Source organism: Urocitellus parryii, chromosome 5 (assembly GCF_045843805.1).
Source record: "Urocitellus parryii isolate mUroPar1 chromosome 5, mUroPar1.hap1, whole genome shotgun sequence".
In the NCBI taxonomy this organism is placed as follows: domain Eukaryota; kingdom Metazoa; phylum Chordata; class Mammalia; order Rodentia; family Sciuridae; genus Urocitellus; species Urocitellus parryii.
In genome coordinates, this window is record NC_135535.1 from 193,227,311 (window position 1) to 193,249,832 (window position 22,522).

At 46.6% G+C, this 22,522-nt stretch overlaps 1 protein-coding gene across 7 annotated transcripts in view; it reads left to right on the forward strand.

Moving 5' to 3' along the window:
• Rbm20 (RNA binding motif protein 20) overlaps window positions 1-22,522 on the forward strand; it is a 185,470-nt gene that overhangs the window by 148,758 nt on the left and 14,190 nt on the right. For 6 of the 7 annotated variants that reach the window (XM_026389172.2, XM_077799023.1, XM_026389171.2 and 3 more), the window contains 5 exons: window positions 1,824-1,955; window positions 10,760-10,839; window positions 12,524-13,190; window positions 19,417-19,503; window positions 20,597-21,260. In XM_026389172.2, the coding sequence (XP_026244957.2) occupies window positions 1,824-1,955; window positions 10,760-10,839; window positions 12,524-13,190; window positions 19,417-19,503; window positions 20,597-21,260 (1,630 nt within the window). The remainder of the gene's footprint in view (window positions 1-1,823; window positions 1,956-10,759; window positions 10,840-12,523; window positions 13,191-19,416; window positions 19,504-20,596; window positions 21,261-22,522) is intronic. The other variant, XM_026389175.2, reaches the window with a different exon arrangement.

A 22,522-nucleotide genomic window follows, 5' to 3' on the forward strand; every position in this document is an offset into this window, starting at 1 on the left:
ACAATAATACAGTGAGATTATTTAGATTAGTTTTATTCCCAGTTCAGAAATGACAGACAGAGGTGCTAACATGTTTATATTAAGCAAGAGAAAAAGCCAGGTGCAGAATTTGAAATAAACCCCCAAAGAATCTTGACTTTTTAGTTGCACACACTTCTGCCATAGATTGTGACAATCTGAAGGAAAACCACGCATCTGAGATCAGCCGATAAATGGGAGGGAAGGAAGGGCAATGAGTTTGCTTCACCCATTCAGTTCAGAAAATGGGAGAATTATGGGCTTCCTATGAGAGCTCCCTGGCCACAGACCACTTTTCCCTCTCAACAAAGAGAGGCAGAATCAGTATATCCCAGAATAGTGCAAACCAAACGAATCTAAGAGACCATAGCAGCAGCAACCTTACTGTAGCAGCTGCTAGAGGGAACAAAACAGTCTGTGTAGAAACTCCGTAGACACAGATGGAGCGGAAAGGCAATTTCTCTCTGTGTTTTATCAGAACAGATAAAGAGGAAAGATGCGGTGGAAACATGGTTGGGTCTTTCCCTTTCTCTAATTCACAGTGCCCCAGCCTTCCTTCAAGCCCAAGGGCTTGTGAGGCCCAAGGTTTTGAATATATTTCTTTCTCTGTAAGAAGAGTGAGGACTCAAGCAGCCTTGGCCTGTGCCTCTGTCTTGTGCTGTCATCACCAAAGAGCAGCCCAGGGTCACATGGGCAACAGCCCTCCAACCAGGAGCTCGTGTTAATGGGCCCTCCCATCCCAGAGGGGCTTCCATGGCATGATCTAGCCCAGGACGGACATGCATAATTAAGAATAATTTGGTAACCAGGGAGATCAGGAGAGGGAGGGGCCATCTTGTAATGAGCTCTTTGGGTAAAGTTAATAAAAAGTTCTCTTTGAACAGATGAGATCAAAGAGAGTTCTTCCTTATACTGATTTTTTTTCTTTTTATGGAGTTATAAAGTAGATACTCTCAAGTGTATAAAATACACTAGTTTTAAGTATACAACTTCATTACTTATTTTTTAAACATATGTACATCCATGTAATTAAAACACAGGACATTTTCAGAACATCAGAAGGTTTTCCTTATGGCCCTTGCCAGTCATCTTCCTGCCCCCACTCCAAAAAGAAACTCAATTCTGACTTTTGTCACCATCAGTTTTGCCTATTCTTTTTTTTTTATATGCCTCTTCTTTTTTTCTTATGCATATACAGCACAATTTTTCATTTCTCTGGTTGTACACAAAGTAGACTCACACTATTCATGTCTTCATTCATGTGCTTAGGGTAATGATGTCCATCTCATTCCACTGTCTTTCCTACCCCCATGTCCCCCTCCCTCCCCTTTCTCCACTTTGCCCTATCTAAAGTTCATCTATTTGTCCCATGCTCTCCCAAGCCCCATTATATATCAATATTTTCATATCAGAGAAAACATTTGGCATTTGTTTTTTTGGGATTGGCTAACTTCACTTAGCATTATCTTCTCCGGCTCCATCCATTTATCTGCAAGTGCTATGATTTTATTCTCTTTTAATGCTGAGTAATATTCCATTGTGTATATGTACACACTTTCTTTATCCATTTATCTACTGAAGGGCATCTAGTTTGGTTCCACAGTCTAGCTATTGTGAATTGTGCTGCTATAAACATTGATGTGGCTGCGTCCCCGTGGTATGATGTTTTTAAGTCCTTTAAGTATAAACCGAGGAGTGGGATAGCTGAGTTAAATGGTGTTGAACTTCATTCACATGGACTCATACTACGTATAGAATTTTGTTCAAGACCAGTGAAGTCGAGACCTTCCTGTCTTCTCTTCTAGGCCTTTTTAGAGATGGCTTACACAGAAGCTGCCCAGGCCATGGTCCAGTATTATCAAGAAAAATCTGCGGTGATCAATGGTGAGAAGTTGCTCATTCGGATGTCCAAGAGATACAAGGAATTACAGCTGAAGGTAAGGCATCCTGTCATTCATTCAGTCATTCAACAAGCAGCAGCTGACTTTTTCCTACTTGCCAGACACTGACCTAAGTGCTGTTGGAAGGAGAGTATAGGAAGAGATTTAAAAAATTACTCACTCCCTTTGAGGATATCACTTGGAAAGGCAGCAAGAAATGTGTTCATTGAGGTAAGTGCCAAATGCAAAGGGCTGTCTGAGGCTACAGGGGCGAAGGATGGTTTTACAGGGGAAGATGTTTACAAGGGAAGTCTCAAAGGAGGAAGTCAGTGGGACCGGTGGTTGCCTTTTGGTGGGGGGAGGTAGGCATAAACCCTGAAGACAGCTTCTGCTCTGCATACACAGGCCTTCAGTGACTGTTCTCTGCCTATCACCACCCTTGATTTCTCACTGTTTCTTCCCTCTCCATACTTATGTCCTAAGCTGCACAGAAGTCTTCTAAGGCAGCACCTGACTAACCCGGCCACTGGAAGAACTCATGGATTAATCGAAATAATTCCAAACAGTTCTTCAATTTTGTTTTTACCTTGTTCTGCATTTCTTTCTTTCTTGTTTTTTCCTTTCTTTCCTGTTTTTTTTGGGGGGGAGGGGCGGGAGGGTGGGGGGATACTGGGGATTGAACTCAAGGGCACTGAACCACTGAGCTACATCCCCAGCCCCATTTTGAACTTTATTTAGAAACAGGGTCTCCCTGAGTTGCTTAGCACCTCATTTTTGCTGAGGCCGACTTAGAACTTGCAATTCTACTGCCTCAGCCTCCTGAGCTGCTAGGATTATAGGCGTGCGACACGGCACCCAAAACTTTTCTGTTTTATTGAGAAGTATAACATACAGCAGAGTGGCTAATTACATTTCATAAAATGTAAAAAATAATATTTGGTGAAATCTCCTAAATACCATAAGACCACTACCTAAGTCAAGAAAGAATTTGATCAGTACCCAGGAGCCCCTGAGAGTCCTTCCTCTTGCTGGGGTCTTGCCTCTTCACACTCCTGACTTAGACAATAATAATCATTTCTGTGCTGATTGTATACCCATTCACGACTCCCTAAACAGTACTCAATGGTGAAAAGCTGAAGTTTTGTCTATTTTTAAGCTTTATGTGAATGAAATCACATAAAATCATGTTTCGGGTTTTGTTTCTTTCATTCAGTATGTGTCCTCCATGTTGTTGGGTATGTGGGGGATTCTCATTGTATATACATTTCTGATATATGGCTGTGTAGTTTGTTAATCCATTCTACTGTTGATGGACATTTGAATTCTTTCTAGTTTTAGCGTATTAGGGACAATCTGCTATCCTTCATAAATGTGTCATTTTGGTACATGTGTACATAGTTTCTGCCTGTCTGGGGACAGTGTCAGGTTTACCATTATTTTTATTTTCCTGATGACTGGTTGGGGTTGACTGCTTGGGGTTGACTGCTTTTTTTTTTTTTTTATTGTTGGTCGTTCAAAACATTACATAGTTCTTAATACATCATATTTCACAGTTTGATTCAAGTGGGTTATGAACTCCCAATTTTACCCCGTATACAGATTGCTGTATCACATCAGTTACCCTTCCATTGATTGACAAATTGCCTTTCTAGTGTCTGATGTATTCTGCTGTCTGTCCTATTCTCTACTATCCCCCCTCTCCTCCCCTCCCCTCCCCTCCCCTTTTCTCTCTCTACCCCTTCTACTGTAAATCATGTCTTCGATTTGTATTATCTTGTCTTACCCCTCCTTTCCTCTTATATGTCATTATGTATAACCCTGAGGATCGCCTGGGGTTGACTGCTTTTTCATATATTTATTGACTATTCCATCTGGATCTTCTTAGTGGGAAGTTTTTGTTTGTTTTTGGTTTGTTGTTTTGTTACTGTTTTAAAGCCATCTACCCATGCTTTTCTTTTGCATTGTCTTCTGATTGATGGGCAAGAGTTCTTTTTAACTGGAGCATTTAGTCCATTGGATTTATTGTAGTTAATGTTGTATTTGTTTTGAAATCTACCCTCTGAGTTTGTGCTTTCTACTGTTCCACTTAATAGGAATTTTTCCAGGCATTTAGGCTCATTCTGTGTTTACTTAAGGGTCCATTTTGTTTAAGACTCACCGTCCTTAATCTGCCCTTAATCTTCAAGGTTGAAGTCAGAAGACAAAGGCTTAGTGGTATGTAGCTAGGACTAGCATTCCGACAAGTCTATATATGTAGAAGGGGAATATGTCAACCGGTCGCCCAAGTCTTGATTCTGCTTTGCTTGCATTATTGCCTCTGAAGTTTCTTCGCCAATAGGCAGAACCTGCCATTTTTTTTTTAACCCTAATGAAAGCATCAGACAAGTACAAGATCCCACCCTGTTCTGTACCATGCCAGCTCCTGTTCTCTTGGCTTCTCCCCTGGGAGCTGAAATTGAGTTTGTGCATTGTGTTCCCAGAGGAGCTTTGGTGTCCAAATGAGATGTCATCATGAGTTTCTAATTAGAATGAACAACAGCAATCAGTTTCTTAAAGTACAAAGGCACTTTACCAAGGGAGATAGTTTGGAGTTGGGGTGATGCAAAAACTATGGGTCAAAGAGGTCAAAGGGTTCAAGTTGGCATTCAGCAGATGTTCATTGAGTGCCCATTGTGGGTGGGAACTAGGCCAGATGCCATGGACATAGATGGAGCAAGTTTATGAGGCGCTCAGTCTGGCAGGAGGAAAGACATATAAACAAAGAACCATAGCTAGCCCTGTGAGCCAGGCCAGATTGGAGGGTGGTAGTGCCAAAAAGGCTCTGCCCCTGCCCACTTTGATGAGCTTAAACAAGTTGCATGACCTCTGTGAACCTCAGTATCCAGATGAGGAATTTACTATCCCTTGAGTTTCTTGATTTTAAGCAAAAAGAATTTTTTTTATATACTTTTGGGCCTCACATCACCCTACCCTATGAAGAATGCAGGGTGGATAATAATAGTAATTACAAGAGTATAAGAATAACATGCACCTTTAATTGAGTCCTGGTACTCTGGGGCAGGTGATGAACCAAGCACTTTGCATACATTATCTACTTTAATCTTGACGTCAGCCCTGTCAGACAGGTATTATTATCTCAATTTTATAGATGAGGAAACTGAGGCTAATAGAAGTTCAGTAACTTGCCCAAGATCACAGTTACTGGAAGAGCTATGATTAAAACTCAGCACTGTTTTGGTTTTGCACCCTGCCTACATTGTTATATTAGGTTGTTATGATCTCCATTGTCCACACAAGAAAAAAAAAATGGAGAAAGAAATAGGTAATTTGCTCATAGTCACCCATCCAGGAGAGAGATAGCAGAGATAGCATTCTAACAGAACTTTTCAAACTTCAAGGTGCATGCACATTACCTGGTGTTCATGTCAAAATGCATTTCTGATTCAGCAGGTCTAGGGCAAGGCATTTCTAACAAGCTCTCAGTAGATGCTGATGCTCCTGGTCCTCTGAGCACACATCATTTTGTGATCTTCAGTAGGGCTTTTCTCCCCATGCTATCACACTGCTTCTCAGGGTCAATGTGAAGGTCTCATGGGATAATTTACATGATAGTATTTCAAAGCATATTTCAACTACAAAGCAATGCAGTCTTTATGCCCTTCAGTTGACATGAATCAGCAAGAATTCTCTCTGTGTGTAGCAGAAGAAACTATTCCAATTGGGTCTATTGACTTAATAAACAAGGAATTTATTGCCTCATGTAAATGAAAGTCCAGGAGTAGCTCTGGCTGCAGGTATGGCTGGATTCAGTACCCGCATGAGATCGTTAGAACTTGGTTTCTCTCTTCTCTGCCTCTTGCTGTCTTGGCTTTGGTTTTTGGGTGCCTCCTGTGATGGCCCTTAGCAGCCCCAGTCTCTCTCCTCTAGATGGCATGATAGCTTCAGTGCCTTCAACAGCTCTGGCCCTCATGTCCCCATTTCCTTCAACAAGAGAGAGCCAGGTGGTTTCCTGGTAGCTCCCGTAAGAGTCCTAAGAGTCACTCTGATTGCTTTAGTTTAGTGCATGTGCCTACCCCGGAGCCTATCTCCGTGGCCCGGGGGAAGACCATACTTGGATTGGCTGCATCTCCTGCTCCATCCTCAGAGCCAGGAGACCTACACAGACTTCTGGAGTGAGATGGCGTTGGAACAGTTCCTACCAGGAGGCAGGAGAATGGCTACTAGGCAGGCAGATGGCAAAATGCCACATCCCCATGTGTCTCTGGGTCAAAGGGTTTACCACATCCTGTCCCATGGGGGCAAATTTTGATTCCTCATTCTGCTCCAACTTTGCCTTTTTCTCATGAGGCAAAGTGCAGGGAGAGAAAGGATAGGTTTTAAAGTATTGTCATCTCTTCTGATTGCTATTTTCTTTGCCCATATCTTCTTTCTCCGTTCTCTCTTTGAAGCAGGGATTCTATTCCTCAGGGGATTTGGGCAGAGCTTTTCATATAACAGGTGCCCATGTAATAGGTGCAGAATGAAGGGGAAAGACCACCTCTGAAGGAGTGTTGTCCTCACTGCAGACCAGGACAAGATGACTGGACTTGTTGCTGGGTTGTTTTTTGGAGACTTCTTCAATAAGTATAGAATCACAGTGTCTCCAGTATAGAATTTAAACCACCATCTTCTACTTACCGCATCCAAGAGTTGTTGTTGGGTGTGTGTGGGGGCGGGGGGTGGGTCCTTGTGCTCAGATTCTCATTCAGTAGGTTTGGGGTGGGACTGACAGACAGTCTTAGGTTCTGTGGGCAGAGGTCCTGGTTTCAGAGCCACTGGCCTTGCCAGCCTCTGGTCATGAGACGCAGTCTTATGAGTGGCCCATGATGCTCTCAGTTGGGAAGATTGAATTGGGAAATTGGTGGTTGAGGGTCTTCTCTGTGTACAATATGATACTAACAGTTGTGATGAATAGGAGACATGGGCCTCACTTGGGGAGGGTTTACTATCTAACTGGAAGACAAGTTGTTCTAGTGTAAAATGATACAAGATTTAAAGATAAGTCCACAAGCATGGGAGCTACTAGAAGTTCAGTGTCAAAACTTTGTGTGATTTAGGAACATAAAGAAGGGAGAATGGGGCTAGGATTGTGGCTAAGGGGTAGAGCGCTCGCCTAGCATGGGCGGGACCCAAGTTCGATCCTCAGCACCATATTAAAAAAAAAAATAATAAGGGCATTGTGTTGTGTCCATCTACACCTAAAAATAAATAAATAAATATTTTTTAAAAAGAAGGGAGAAGTTTCCAAGGTGCCTCTACTTAGGGAGTTTCTAGGCAGAAGAAGTCAGGAGAGAGGAAATGGAGAGGCTGGGGTGCCCAGTAATGTCAGAAACAATAAGGTCTGCCTTGGTCGGACTTAGCTCTGATGGGTTCTGGCTCACCTGGAAGGTCTCAGCATCTTCCCAAGACTCTGGAGGTATGAACCACAGTTGTGGAGCGGCCTGAGGACATAAAACTCCCCAGCAGCTCCTCCTGTGTTGCAAGCATTCCACAGCTCTCATGGGTGCAGCCTGCCATGCCCTGTGGCTTTTGGTTGATGACAGATGGGCCTCATTATCCCACCTTTACAGGTGGAGAAAGTGAGTCTCTCACAGGCACCCAGCCTTGACCCTAGGTCACCCTGCAGCTGGAGGTAGAGCCAGGGCTGTTCTTTCTGAGTTGAGATTTGAAGTCATGGTGTCTCCCTCTCAGTAAGCCAGCACTTTCCTGGAATGACATGGGACTTGGAATCTCATCCTGTCTTAGAAGCAGCAAGATGTGTGGATTGTGAGCACCATGGGTGTTCCCTGTGTGGTTGCTGGGCTGCATCAGTGTCTTCACAGGATAGATGAAAAAACAAAATAACATCAGAGATTTGCTTCAAAATAATCTAGGGGGTGGGGAAATAGGTGGGGGTACAGATGCAAAAAAGATTGAACAGAATTGTTGAAGACGGGTAAGGGGTCTACGGAGCTCCATATACCTCACTCTATTTTTGTATATTCAAAATCTGCTTCAATAAAAAGTCACCCCAAGTTGTATCATAGGCTTACTCTGTTCTCTCCCTTTTTGACTTTTCTGAGGTGATGACAGGTTTATTTCATCTGTCTTCTTTTTACCTTTAACCACAGAATGCAGAAGCTGGCCTGAAAGAAAGGTTGACAGGCTTTTCTTAGAGCTTTGAGAAGTCAGTTCTGTTATTTGAAAATCTTTGGTCATTTCTGTCCCCTTCTCAGATAGCAGCTGGCGGGTGTTTGGATCAGAGAGTGCCAAACAGTTTGCAAGTATCACTTCTAATAGTGGAACTGACCCTCTGATCCTCTGGAGGGGACACAATGCCTGTGGTCACTAGCCCCAGCATGTACTATTTGCATTCTGTCTTGCCAATTAATTTCCTGCATCTCCATGCCTCTGTTTCTCCAGCCATTCATCTTGGAGCCAGTGTTATGGGGCACCTGTTCCATGGGAGTCTTTGTGCTCCCCTGGCTCTGGGATGGAAGGAATGATCAGGAGGATCTGAAGTTCCAAAAGAGCAGAAGATAGTTGGGACCTTGGACAAAAGTCCCCTAATCTAACCTCCTCAGGGGATTTTTACTTTTATATTCTGAAAAGTTGCCATGTATGTTTTACCCAGTTTGGGGTTCCTTCTTTAGCCTTTGCCTGCGATTCTGTCTTGGTAGCGTGGACCTCAGATTTGAGACCTAGGATGTGGACCTCAGAAGTGATGGCAAATCTCATCGCATGGACTTGGTCCCCATGGCTCCGACTGGCTTTTCCAAGCTCCACTGCTCCTCAAGCGCTGGCCTGCGTGAGGGCAGCACTGCAGTGGGTCTTTCTGTGAAGCAGCATCCCAGCTGGCCTTTCCCTTGACGATACAGTAGCCAGCTTCCACTGTGTGGTCCCTTCTACTGCAGGAAGGTGACCAATCACCCAGGCTGAAGAACCGGTGATCTTAAGTGGGATGGTGGGGTGGAGGGAGACGGGGGCAGCTTGGGCAGCAGGCTTCTCAGCCCAGGGCAGTAGCCCAGTCTCTTTCCTTGCTCATGCCTGGGCGCTCTGTGGCCCAGTTCAAATGGGTGAGGTCCTGGTTGACTGTGCACATTCTGAGTGACCTAGTTAGTAGAAGTGGCACTTTTCATATTCCCATAAAGGGCCAACCTTTATAGCTATAGGTGGACATCGAGGGACACTCATCCAAGTTACAAGGTGCCTTTTGAAGTGGCTGATCCAAGTAGTGCTAAGTTCCTGGACCTACTGTCAAGCAGGAATTGGCTGGTTTCTTGACCTCCTGTGTCTTTACACCACAGGGGTGGGGTCAGCTGCCTTCTCTTCCACTTTCTTTCCTTTTGCATCTTCAGTTGACAAGAGATCCCTCCCCGAATGGAACATTGCATACCTCTTCCCTGTGTCCTAGCATGGACCTCTCAGCCCGAAGCCGTAGGCAGTTCCCCCTTCATTCTCCCCTTTCCTTTGCATGTTTCCCAGTTGGGGCCTCAGTCTCTACAGTAACACAGGTTAGCCGCTGAGCTCTGAGAGTACTCACAGGATTCTAGTTCCAGCTACATCACTTTTCTGAACCTGGCTTCCCTATCCATAAAGTGAGATACATGATGGTTCATGAAGTTTGAGTGACTTAAGGTTTCTTGGAATTACATGGGAAAAAAAAAATACTTGAGAGCCTGGGTACCATGATGCATACCTGAAATCCCAGCTACTCAGGAGGCTGAGGCAGGAAGATCACGAGTTCAAGGGCAGCCTCATAAAAAAGGACTTGGGATATAGCTTGGTGCTAGAACACCCCAGTTGAAAAAAAAACTGATTAAATTTCTCAATAAAAATCTTTATCAGGTCTGCCATTATACACTGAGGGTTTTTAGTCCTGTTTTTTTTTTTTTTAATAAGCTTTATTGAAACATAACATGTACCATAAAAGTCACCCTGCTCAATACATGTTTATTAAATGGGTGAATTATTCAGTCTTTTGAGAAATGCTTCTGCCTTTTCTTTGGTGCTCATAAATTTATATTTTGAAAGCATTTATTTTTTATTATTTTGTTGTTATTTGTCCACTCAGAGCTTAGGAAAGGGCTTTGGTTAAGATTCAGGGACTGGTTTGGTCCTGTCCAGGCACAGCCAGCACATAGTGATCTGGAAAGGGACGAGCCTCTGGGTGCCTGGCATTTTCATCTGTGAAACAGCCCTCCATGCCCACCTCACAGATGTACCTTGAGCACCAAGTCATTCCTATGTATGGATACACAGGAATAAGGTAGGAAGGGGCCACGCAGCATGGAAAGGAACCTGGAGGTGAAGTGTCGGTTGTCAAGTTCAGGATTCTTTAACTCTCTGACTTTGAGCCCTACTCAACTCCAGGAGTCACCATCTGCATGGGACACAATGTGGCTGGTGAGCCTGGAGGTATGCAGGAGCCTGTGGGCAGAGGCTGCATTCAGTGACCTTCAAGTCTCTTTCCAAGTTTATAATGTCTCTCCTTTTCCTCCCTCCCTCCCTCATGTTTGAAGTTTTTTTTTTTTTTTTTTTTTTTTTTTAATTTGGGAGGAAGGAGATGGGGATTAAGGAACACTGCTTATCCTTAGCATGTGGGTGGTGAACTTGGGCTCCTTTTATCCCCAGCTCCGTGGATGCCACATTCTCAGGACCTCAGCCCTGCCCCGTTCCACATGGTGCTCACACTCCTCATGGCTTGGATTAGGCCTTTTTTTCTTCCTCATGAAAGGCACTTTCCCCCGTTGGTGGTCTATAGTACCAGAGTCACTGCTGCTGCCCTCTGGCATTGGTGAGGCCATCTCTGATCTGATAGTGATCTCTCTGATTTTGCCTAGAAACCTGGAAAAACCGTGGCTGCTATCATCCAGGATATCCACTCCCAGAGAGAGAGGGACATGTTCCGGGAAGCAGACAGGTGAGGCTTTGGGTCTCAGGGCAGTTCAAGGCAGTGGGAACACTCTCCTGTCTCTCATTGTTAAGGGGATTTGAGTCACACCATGCCCTATCCTCATTCCTGTCCTATCCACTTGCCCTTCTGGATTCTACCTGTCCATGTTCCCAATGAAAAGCACTAGTTCAAAAGTGCTGCTTGGTTTAACAGCAACGGAATGCAAAATGCTAGGCTATTTTTCCTTTGTAGGAATAAAACAAAAGGCCTGTTAATACATGGCCCTTTGAGGCAATCTGTGCTCTTCTAGAGCAGCCTGAGCATACATGTGCATGTGTGCTTATGTGTGGGCGTGTATGTGAGGGTATGGTTTCTGTTTAGAGCCAGCTCTTGGTTTTTCATGAGCTGAATATAGACAGATGAAAAAGAATGCCGATGGTCTCAAAAAAAACAGCTACTTGCACACTTACTCTGAACATTGAATGCGTGCATTTTTCCAACTCATTTCTTCCAGTTGAAGTTGATGACCAGGCAAAGCTGCAGCTACAAGCTGATAAGGGTCACTCCCTTTTAAAGATAGTCCTGAAGACAATCAGCATGGGCAACAGGCAAGAGTGGTCATGGGGCCAGCACAGTCTGTAGTTCTTACCCAGGGATGCCACAGATGGCGCTCTAACCTCACTATAGAGGTCAGAGCCCAAATGTTTGTCTTCCATGATGGTCAAGGCAGCATGATCCCCTGGCCAGTAAGAGCTTCATGGTTGTCCAACATTTGAGAACCAAATGAAAATTGTCCACCCTTTTAGGATATCAGGCATATGGCTCAGTTGGTTTGCTTAATAACCAGGCTTTAGAGCGTATCTGTGTATGTGTGATAAGTGTTCATGCTTAAAATGTTTGTGTATTTTTAAAAATTTGTGGTTATTTGGGTTTTTAACCAACATATGTAAGGCCATATCACGCAGCCTGCAGTATTGTGATAGAGTAGAGGGGGATTAGGCAGGTTGGGATCTTTATCTGGGTTTTGGTTTCTTGATCTCAAATATAAGAAGGTTCTAGTTTTGAGGTCTCCTTCAACCCTTCAATACCTGCTTAATTCTTTGTTTTTGAAATTTCTGAGTTTACCCTTCCCCACTGCCACTCACCAACAAATTAGCATCCCTCTACCATGCCCAGAATCTTCACAAATTGAGATAAGCACTAAATGAGAAAAATAGAAGCCAAGACGTCACTTATATTCTGATAGAGGGGTGGCTTCAAGTCTTATAAAAGGACTGGCTAATTGAATGCCAGGGTTAGGCAGCCTTACCCAGGCTGGACCAGGACAATCTCAGACCCCTAGCCCCCACACCCATAGCCCTAAGATGAGAATCCCTGAGTCTCTGAGCACAGCTCACTTCCAAGAGGAAAAAGGAGAGGGCCGAACTAAACCAATCCAATTATTCTTCCCAGGAGCAGAATGACCAATGGGCAGAGAGCGGCCAGTACCGTGCTTAGGGAAAGTCCCTCCTCGTAGAAGCCAGTAGGCAGGACAGGTCTTCTCTTGGACCACGTCCTGTGGTCCTGGACAGTTGTGACTGAAGAGTGTCCAGCTGGGTAGGGTTGTGCCCAGTGTATCCATGGGAGAGACTGAGAATGCCAGTGTCAGGTGGGGGTGGGACGGGGTGGGCAACAGGCAGATTCTAAATCCCGCTCCTTTGATCCCTCACAGATATGGCCCAGAACGTCCCCGGTCTCGCAGTCCCGTGAGCCGGTCACTGTCCCCAAGGTCGCACACGCCAAGCTTCACCTCCTGCAGCTCTTCCCACAGTCCTCCAGGCCCCTCCCGCGGGGACTGGGGCAATGGCCGGGACTCATGGGAGCACTCTCCTTTTGCCAGGAGGGAGGAAGAGAGAGACCCAGTCCCCTGGAGGGAGAACGGGGACGACAAGAGGGACAGGACGGACACATGGGCACATGATCGCAAACACTACCCCCGACAGCTGGACAAAGCCGAGTTGGACGAGCGACTTGAAGGAGGGAGGGGCTACCGGGAAAAGTACCCCAGGTCTGGGTCCCCCAACCCCCTCCACTCCGCATCCAGCTACAAAAGCCGGGAGGAAGGCCACTACCGGAAAGAGCCCAAGGCCAAGTCGGACAAGTACCTCAAGCAGCAGGACGCCCCTGGGAGGTCCAGGAGGAAAGAGGAGGCCAGGCTGCGGGAAAGCAGACACCTCCACCCTGATGACTCTGGCAAGGAAGATGGGCTAGGGCCCAAGGTCACCAGGGCCCCCGAGGGTGCTGCATCCAAGCAGAGTGAGAAAAACAAAACCAAGAGAGCTGACAGAGACCAAGAAGGAGCTGATGATGGAAAAGAAAGCAGAATGGCCGAGAGTGAGGTAACGATGCCATCTCCTTCCCTTGGTAAGGCAAGGCAGGTCCCAGAGCAGAACCTAACGATGCTGAGTATTCGCTGAGTGAGTGAACGCTGCTGTATGCCAGGCACTAACTATGCTCCACATGTGTTCTCAGTTAAGTCACTTCATCCTCACAGCCAGCCTAAGAGGTTGGTATCATTACTACTGCAGATGAGGAAACCGAGGCGCAGAGAACTACATTGCTTGCCCAAGGACTTTCTTGTGAAAGAGCCTGAATTATGGGCAATTTTAGGCAGTCCGGCCCTCAATCCCACGGCACCCTGTTTACTTTATAGGAAATTAGGGAGGGACATAGGGTGAAGGCCTTCTGTAGTCCTGTTTGTCCAGGTAGAGTGACCCTGAGCATTTGAACCCACGAAATCTGCCAAAGGGGATTAGCTCTTTGGTCCACTTTGTCTTCTCTGCTGCCAAAAGCATCTGCCAATCTTGGAGTTCTGATGAGAGTGGTATATGAGAAGCGGTCACCACCTGCTAAATTTTATACTGGGTGCCCAGGGTGTGGTGTGTTTCTACAGACACTGCCCACAAGGCTTTAGTTCCATTTTAATAAAAATACATGACAACTGGCTGGCACTTTCATCCAAGTGTCAAGAAGACTTATGCCCTGCCACTCTGCTTCAGTTCCCACAGTGGGTGGGGGTCATGGGCAGGACTCTGGGTACTGGGTTTATATTCTGAGTTGACTTATGCTTCCTTCTTGCCAGAGCCTCCGACTTTTAAGTAGGGGTGGGATAGTAGAGGGTTGGCTTCTGCATAAGGGACTGAATTTTTAAAATCTTCTATGCCTATCTCCTAGTCATCCTGACCCAGAAGTTTGTAACAACTAAGTCCAAATAAGGTACCCAATTCTCAACTCCACAAACACCAAAAAGTCATACTTTTGGGCACTTTATTCTTTATTCCTATGTGCATGGGTGCAGTACCACCTTGCCAGGTGGTGCGCTAGGCACAGGGAATTCAAAAGTGAATAGGACATAGCCCGTGTTATGCAGAACCCAAGGTCTAATGGTAGAGACAGACCTATAAAATAATTTGCATACAACAGAAACCATGTTGGAATTTACAGTGGATTAGGTGCTCTTTGGGCAATCAACTCTGCCCAGGGAGAAGAGGAAAATTGCACAGAGAAGGTGATATTTGAGCTGGATATTAAATGTGGACAAAAAGCAATTTGGGATTCCTGGAAGAAGCAATAGCAAGGGCAAAAGTGAAAATGAAAGACTATGGTAAAGAAGCTGGAGATACTCCAAGTGGTTACATCTTTAGGGCACATTAAGAGATGATTGGTTCTTTTTTTAAAGTAAAATCATGATTCTGGTGTAAAGATTTTAGTGAACACATGTTAAAGGTTTTATTCCGTTCGTTAATTAATAGAGACCTATAAGATGTAAAAGTATATAAGCAATCAGGAATGCTGAGACGAATTTGCAAATGACAAATGACATAAAACTGGCCTCTTGGTCTGGGGTTGTGGCTCGGTGGTAGAGCACTTGCCTAGCATGTGTGAGGCACTGGGTTTGATTCTTAGCTCCACAAATAAAATAAAATAAAGGTCCATCAACAACTAAAAAAAACTGGCCTCTTCCACAGAGGATTGGGAATCAATTGCAGTTCTACCAGATAAAATTCATTTGCATCTCTCTGAACAAGAATCATGAATCATTTGTATCTTGATCAGTTTTCTGCAACTTACAAAGTTGTGAAATAGCTTAGTTCAAGATAATGAAAGGTACTGACCGCTATAGAATCACATATCCTGGAACACTTTCAATAGTGTTCTATTGAAAGGATACCTAGTAATTTTTTTTTGCCTGTTTTAAAGTTGACTGGCGCAGCAAGGGGAGGAACAGGAGATGAGATTAGGGAAACGGACAGGGTGGTTTTATATTGTGTGCCTTGCTAAGGTCTTGAAAGGAATCTTGAGGACCTAGTCAACCAGCAGATGTTTTTAAGAAGAGTATACAGTCAGTCTTCTATATTTGCAAGTTCTGGATCTGTGGATTCAACCAACTATGGATTGAAATCATTGATGGTAAAATATTAAGTCTGTACTAAACATACACAGACTTATTTACTTATTTGCTTGTTTTTATTTCCTAAACAATACAGTGTAACAACTATTCATAACAATATTTACATGGTATTAGGTCTTAATCTAGAGACAATTTCAAGTATATAAGAGAATGCATATAGATTATATATAAATCCTGTGCCATTTTAGGTAAGGGACTTGAACATCTGCAGATTTGGGTGCAGGAAAGGAGTTCTAAACACATCCCTGTGGATACTAAGGGACAGCTGTATTGGCCTGGAAGTGCTGAAGGTGCTGATGACGGCACTATGCCTCAGCAAAAGATTCAGGGGAACAGAGAGCAAAAGTTGGCGGAACGCAAGCCCAGGCCTCATACACCAATCCAACCTGCCCACCCCTGTGTCCTTGGCAAAGGGGTAGAGCTCCCCTTTGCCCTCCTACCCACACTTGTGAGACCTTCTGATTTTCCTACCCTGCTTCATTGTTTGCATAATATTGTCCATTTCAGGGACACATACTCTGAGTCATCCCAAGAGCCAGAAAGATTCTCAGAAAAGCCCTCACTTCCCTTAATTCTGCACTTCTAGTTGGTTTTGCCTCTATAGTCCTCAGAGGGGGTCACTAAGTATTTATCAGGGTCCCTAGTAGATTGTTTCTATGGGTTTGGAGCTGGGCAGACCAACACTGTGAGTCGGAATAATAGAAAAACACAGTTTTCTATATTTTTCTCAAACTCCATATCATGAACTTGAGAAAAACCCGGATTCCCGTGGGGCTGTCCCAGAAGTCAGTTAATAAGAAATGACTGAACTTGGGAATGAAGGCAGCAGGGCCCGGCTGAGGACATGTCCTTACTGCATTTCTAATTCACCAGGCTCCTCTCCCCCTCTGGGCCTTTGCCAAGGAGCTGACCACTCCCAGACTCCACCTAGCATGTTCCCACCTCCTCTGTCTTTACTCTTGGCTATAATTTATCCCTAGCCACTGCAGAAAGTCTAAACACACAACCCACTTCTCTCCACTTCCCTATTTTGGGTAGTGCTAATCACTCAGCCTCTTTATTTTCTTTAGCAGCCGTCCTCACCCATCACCCCCAAGTGTAATGTCCATGAGGCAGGAATCTTAGTCTGCTGTGTCCACAGCTGTGTCCTGGTTCGTGGCATAGGGCTTGGCACAGAGGAGGCATTTGATAAGCATTGTTGAGAGAACGAAGGAAGGAGCCAAGACACTGACAGCGAAGGCCTGGCTTCTGAGAATTAGGGCACACCCTGTTCTCTGCCTCCTTGTTTTTTTATTATAAAAATGTGACATGGTCACAAGGTGGTTGTAGCACTTTAATGAGTGTGTGCTCATCAGAGATGGGAGCTCTCTGGAGAGAGTGTCCACAGTGGAAAAGCCCAGGTGTGCACTTACTTAGTGTTCTCCAGGGGCTGTGTCCATACATGAAACTTAGTCCTGACCACGGCACCCCAGGAGGAAGGAAAGAAACCATGTCTCTAAGTAAAGAAAGCATGGGAAAGAAGCTATCCATTTTACTAGACCCAGACACTCAGGTTAGGGAAGCCAGGCAGGTCCGGGAAGGATAGAAGAGTGGGGCCAGTTGGGAGAGCTGGGACCATGTCTGGTGCCTGTCTGTCGGGGGGCAGCCAGCAGCTGCTCAGCTGTAGTCTATAACTGTCATTTAGGAATGCCTGCCTCCTGCTATTAGATCTCCTTTTCTTGGAGCAAGACCCAAGTCCAGATATCTGTATGAAGTTTCCCATGCTTTCCAAACTGTGTAGACCAAAACATGTCTGTGGATCACCTGCAGCCCAGAGACCCTCAGAATGCAAACCCCAGCATAAACAATCCATAAGAAGAATACATGGAAAAACCAGCTATATTGTCCATACAGAGACCCCAGCATGCTCTGAAGCAGGTGCATTTTGTTATTCACCCCGATCCCTTCTATCAAATCCATTTTTTTATTGACCAATATCCATGGTCACTAGTTGTGAGTAAAGTAGCACTGACTTCTGATCTCCTGGAGCCTACAGTCATCTAGTAGAAGGACTTGCTAATGAAGTCATTCTCAAACAGAACAGCATCAGTGTGAAGTGCCGAAGAGAGAGGGGGATGGCACTGTCAGTACCTGCAAGGAACCGAGGTGTCCCTGGGTTAGGATGTGCCTGTTGGGATGTGAAGGAATAGTAAGTATTTCTTGGGTGAAAAGGAAGGTCAGACAGAGGGAGCAGCCTATGCAATGGCTCCATGTGTGGCCAGAAGCCTGTGTTGCTGGAGCAGAGGGCCAGGTCAGCATGCTGGGAGGGGAGGCTGATTTGTGCACAGCAACTAATCATTCACCTTGTAGGCAGATTAAAGATGTTTGCCTTTATCCTAAATGCCAGGGAAGCAAATGAAACATTTTGTCAAGGAAGTGAAGATATGATACTTGTTGCATTTTCAAATTTTTTGTGTGTATGTGTGTGTTGGTGCTGTGGATTGAACCCCCGGCCTTGTGCGTGCAAGGCAATCACTCTACCAACTGAGCTATATGCCCAGCCCCTAGAATGGTTATTCTTGATTGCCTTAGAGAGAGTAGATTTGGGAGAGGGTACAGATCAGAAGTGGGAGACCAGTCAGGAGGTGGTTTAGCAGGGCTCTATTGGAAATTGTTGGGACCTAATACTTATTCTTGAGCTGGTGTGGGGCAGCTGGGTACATGGGTGCATTTGTCTTTTACCTGGAAATGACCCCAGGGCAGAAGGAAGCCCTAGATGGCACTGCCTTGTTCCTTCACCTACAGGGAGGAAGGGCAGGGTTCTGCCTCCTTGGGGGCTTCCAGCCAGGTCCCCTAGGCTGTCCCTGCTTCTTCCAGCTTGACCCTTGTCCTTAGGAATGTGTTTTTGCACAGACTGCTTGTGAAGGGTAAGGACTATTTATTTTAACAGGGGAGGGACATGAATAATTTATTAAGGGAAATAAAGAAAAGTGGTCACATTTGGTAGAAGCTATGGCTTCCCATGGCTGAAAAGGTTATCTGAAGCCCCTTCACACTTAAGTCAGAAGACTTGAGCCAAAGCTTTTGGTAGAATTTGTGTCTCCAAACACTGAGAAGAACAAAGCCTTGACAATTTGAACTATCTGTTCCTGTCTGGTCCTAACAAGTTAAACCGGTCAGCCCTGGGCGCCTGCCCCAACTGGCTCCTTGTCAGCCCAAGGGGGCGTGTCCGGTTGGAAGTCATTAGAGCTGGGGTCATTTACTTTGAACCAGTCTCAGCCAAAAATGTCAAGAAAATGCAACTTGCCCTCAGGAGTAGTCCTTGATTTGATGACCAAAGCTTAAGTCATGGGAGAAACTTCCAAAGTAGGGATTGGCAAGCCTTTTCTACAAAGGATCAGATGGGAAATATTGTGAGGATTTTATGTGGGTACTTATGTAACTGTTTAAGATGAAACTGTTGGACATTATAATTTCCGGTCTTAGCTCACATGCAGGCAGCAGGTCGGGTCTGGCCTGTGGACTCCCAATGGCTGACCCCTGTAGAAGGCGAGAAGCCTCTTTCCGGAGCCAAACAGCTGCTTTCAGGTGTTCAGTTTCTCATTCGTGGGCACGACTGGGAGGACCTTAAATGGGGAAGGAACGGAAGGAGGAAGACAAGAAAGGGAGCGTGAGCTTGGCTAAGGCTGTAGGACAGAGACAGGGCACAAGAGGTGAGAAGCACTGCCTGGGTGACAGCCCCTCCCTGCCCACGAGTGGCCACATGTGATATTTTTAGGGGCAGGATGGGTCTGTTGGGGAGATGTCACCAGGATGGTCACCTGGACTCAGTTTACCCTTGGCTTCTTCAATTCACCCTCACTGCAAAAACAAACAAACAAACAAACAAAAAACCCATCCAGTTCACCAAGGACTCTGCCCCCTGAAGACGTCAGACCAGACTTTAAGACATTTCTCTGCCTCTGTGTGTTGTGAGCAAGGTACTTAACCTCTCTGAGCCTCAGTTTCCTCCTTCGTGAAATCAGGATGATCACAATGGCTGGGTCTGGGGGGTTCCGTAAGGAAAGGGGAAATAAGGGCCAGCCGTGCTCAGTGGCGTTCTTCTCTGGGTGTTCCCTCTTTCCCTGCCTCTGCTCACTCTTGATTCTGTTTGTTCTGTTCTTCCTTTGGAGCAGGAGGGCACGGAAGGAAGCCCCCAGTCAGTGGGCAGAGAGGAGAAAGAGACAGAGTCCTCTGACCCGGAGAACACAAGGACAAAGAAGGTAAACTAGTCCCAGATACTGGCAGCGTAGTGCCATCTGTGCTTCGGCCAGAGGTCCGGGAGTCCCCACCCTGCTTGCCAATGACCAGCTGCGCTGAATGTGGCTGAGCCCCCACCCGTGGCTCTGTGAGTGACCCAGTCCCCTCACCTCCTCTTGCAGGGGTGGCTTTGCCTGGGGTCTTGGGATTGTCTTTCCTGGGGGATCTTTACCCACTTGCTGGGCCCTGCCTCACTCTCCAGTGACTTGGCTGCGCACCTGAGAGAGAACATGCCCCCCCCCAAAGACTCGGCTCCAGAGCCAGTCTCTCCAAATAAGCAGGTCCCTCGGGAGACAGGGAGCCGGTGCTTCAGTACTCGAGCTGGGGTCCTGACCTCCGCAGACCCAGACCTGGGGCATAGCAAGACACCGACTGTGCTTGTGACGGTTATTTTATTTAATTAAAAAGGTAAAAACATTTACAGTCCTCCTGGGCTGGAGCACCCCCGGCAGGTGGGGGGAGAGTTCTTGGAACATGTCTGGCTTTGTACCTTTCCGGTCAGGAACAGCTGATCTCCCAAATCTGTCCGCTGAGTCCATGAGCTACAAGGAACACCAGGGGGAAAACCTTAGGAGGGGTTGAGGGTGAGGGTGGAAGTTGCTGTGGCTCGGGAGATTTTGGCCTTCCTGGGAGAGGCTGCTCAGAGGAATTGTGTGAGGGACTATGTCACAGTGACCTTTAATGGTGTCCCCACGGACAAGGAGTTGGCTCCAGCAGGCAGTTCACATGTATGATGTATTCATTCATTGGGAACCTGTTTATCGAGCATCTATTATGTACTGGGGATTGAAATTCTTGGTCTCATTTTTCCACGTGGTAGATTAAGCATGAAGCATCTGTTCTAAATCCTGTGCCATTTTGAGTCTCATCCTCAGCCTGTGTCAGTGATGTGAGACTTGAGCGGCTCACAGCTTCCAATGACCTAGTAATTGTTCTCAGGTAGAGGAAAGAAGGCTGAGGACCTTTCTGGTGTGAGGGGTCCTTATGGCCAAGGTTGGTGTCCCCCGGTTGGATGCCTCCGCCGCTCTCTGACCTCCGTTCTACATTCTTACACAGGAGCAAGATTGGGAGAGTGGAAGTGAGGCCGAGGGCGAGAACTGGTACCCCACGAATATGGAGGAGCTCGTCACAGTGGACGAGGTGGGGGAAGAAGAAGATTTTATCATGGAGCCAGACATCCCAGAACTGGAAGAAATTATGCCGATGGACCAGAAAGACAAAATCTGCCCTGAAATCTGTCCCTGTGTGACGACCACCTTGGACCTGGACTTGGCCGAGGATTTCCCCGGGGAGGAAGTCAAGACCGTAGGGAACGGGGCTGCAGAGATCAGCCTCAAGCTGCCCAGACAACTGCCCTCGGCTCCCACGAGCTGTCCCAGTGACACGGACGTGGAGATGCCTGGCCTAAATCTGGACGCTGAGCGGAAGCCAGCTGAACGCGAGACAGGCCTCTCACTGGAGGATTCAGATTGCTACGAGAAGGAGGCAAAGGGAGCGCAGAGCTCAGATGTTTGTCTGGCCTCTACTACAGCCCAGCAAATGTCTTCCCCCCAGCCAGCCGAGGAGAGGGCCCGACAGCAGAGCCCATTTCTTGATGACTGCAAGGCCAGGGGGACCCCCGAAGATGGGGCTGGTGAAGGCAGCCCCCTGGAGGAGAAAGCCAGCCCCACTCCTGAAACCGACCTCCAAGGCCAGCCTTGCCCAGGAGTGTTGACCGAGGGTAACTACCTCCCCTTTCTCACGGGCGGTGGGGTGGATCCGACCCTGGCTCCCCTCAAGAAGGATGGGCATGTGCAGGCTGGAGCAAAACCAAGGGAGCTTTCGACTTGCCTTGAAGCCGGTGCAGAAAGTCATTTACTAACGGAAGCCAAACCGTAAAGAGCCTAGTAAAACTCTTAAGAGCTTTGGGGCAAATGGTGTAAAGGAAATCAGACAGGAGGTGGCCTGGGCTTGGAGAAGCAAACTCAGACAGGCTGGACCACTCTGCCTTTACGGGAGCCCAGTGGGTTTGGACAACTAAAATTAGCTTGAATTCTGAGCAAAATGAGTTTGGGTTCCTTGGGATCAGCCAGCTGCTCCTGCCTGCATGTGGGGGACCCCTGGCTGTTTTTTCTGTGATGGGCAAGGGAGTGTGGCAGGAGAGAAGGGACAGGGAAGGAACAGGGCCTGGCCAAGGGTATGGCTTATTCTGCTTCTTACTATCTCAGGTCCATTTTTCTCCAGGGTCTGACAGGGATACAAGATTCGTCCCAGGAACGACTCCGCCTCCACCGGAGGTGATGTTGTGTCTATGCTGGGCACTGTGACATCATGAAATAGAGAGTTTAAAATAGGCTAAGCCCTGGCTTCTCTGCCAAGTGGAAACCGAGATCCATCAAGGGCTCTGCGGGGGAGGGAGGGAGAGAGGGAGGGAGAGTAGCCCTGAAAAGTCTCATAGTGAAAATAACTAGAGATTCATTTTACAGAAAGCTCGTGGCTTCAAGGAGGTTGAAGTCAGGGCCACGGGGCAGAACCCGCAGAGGAAAGGCTGAAAACTAAACATTTCAACCCAGACCCTGTGGGTGGCCCAAGCTGTAGGGGACCTGGGGGGTGGGACTCTTCTTCTGTGTCAAGCTGACCTGAGCTGTTTTTCACCTGCTGGGATCCGAGTCTCCATGGAAACTCTGCCACTGAGCTGCCTGTTTGTTGCTAGAGGAACCAGGAGGCCCAGACTGACTAGAGGAGGCAGGAATAAAGGGGTGCCGACAGTTTCAGCTCTCCAGTGGAACCCCTTTTATTCTGCAGCCTAGGTCTCCACATGTGCCGGTGTTAGAGGTTTATTAGCTTACCCCATCACCGCTGCTTCATAAGCCTGGGGTGAGAATGGCCTTTCCTGTTGTCCCAGCCTCCCTGGATGTCAACACAATTGCCCTTCAACAATTCCTGTGCCTGCAGAGACGGAGCGATCATGATTTGGGGGACACTGGGAGGGGTGGGAGGTGG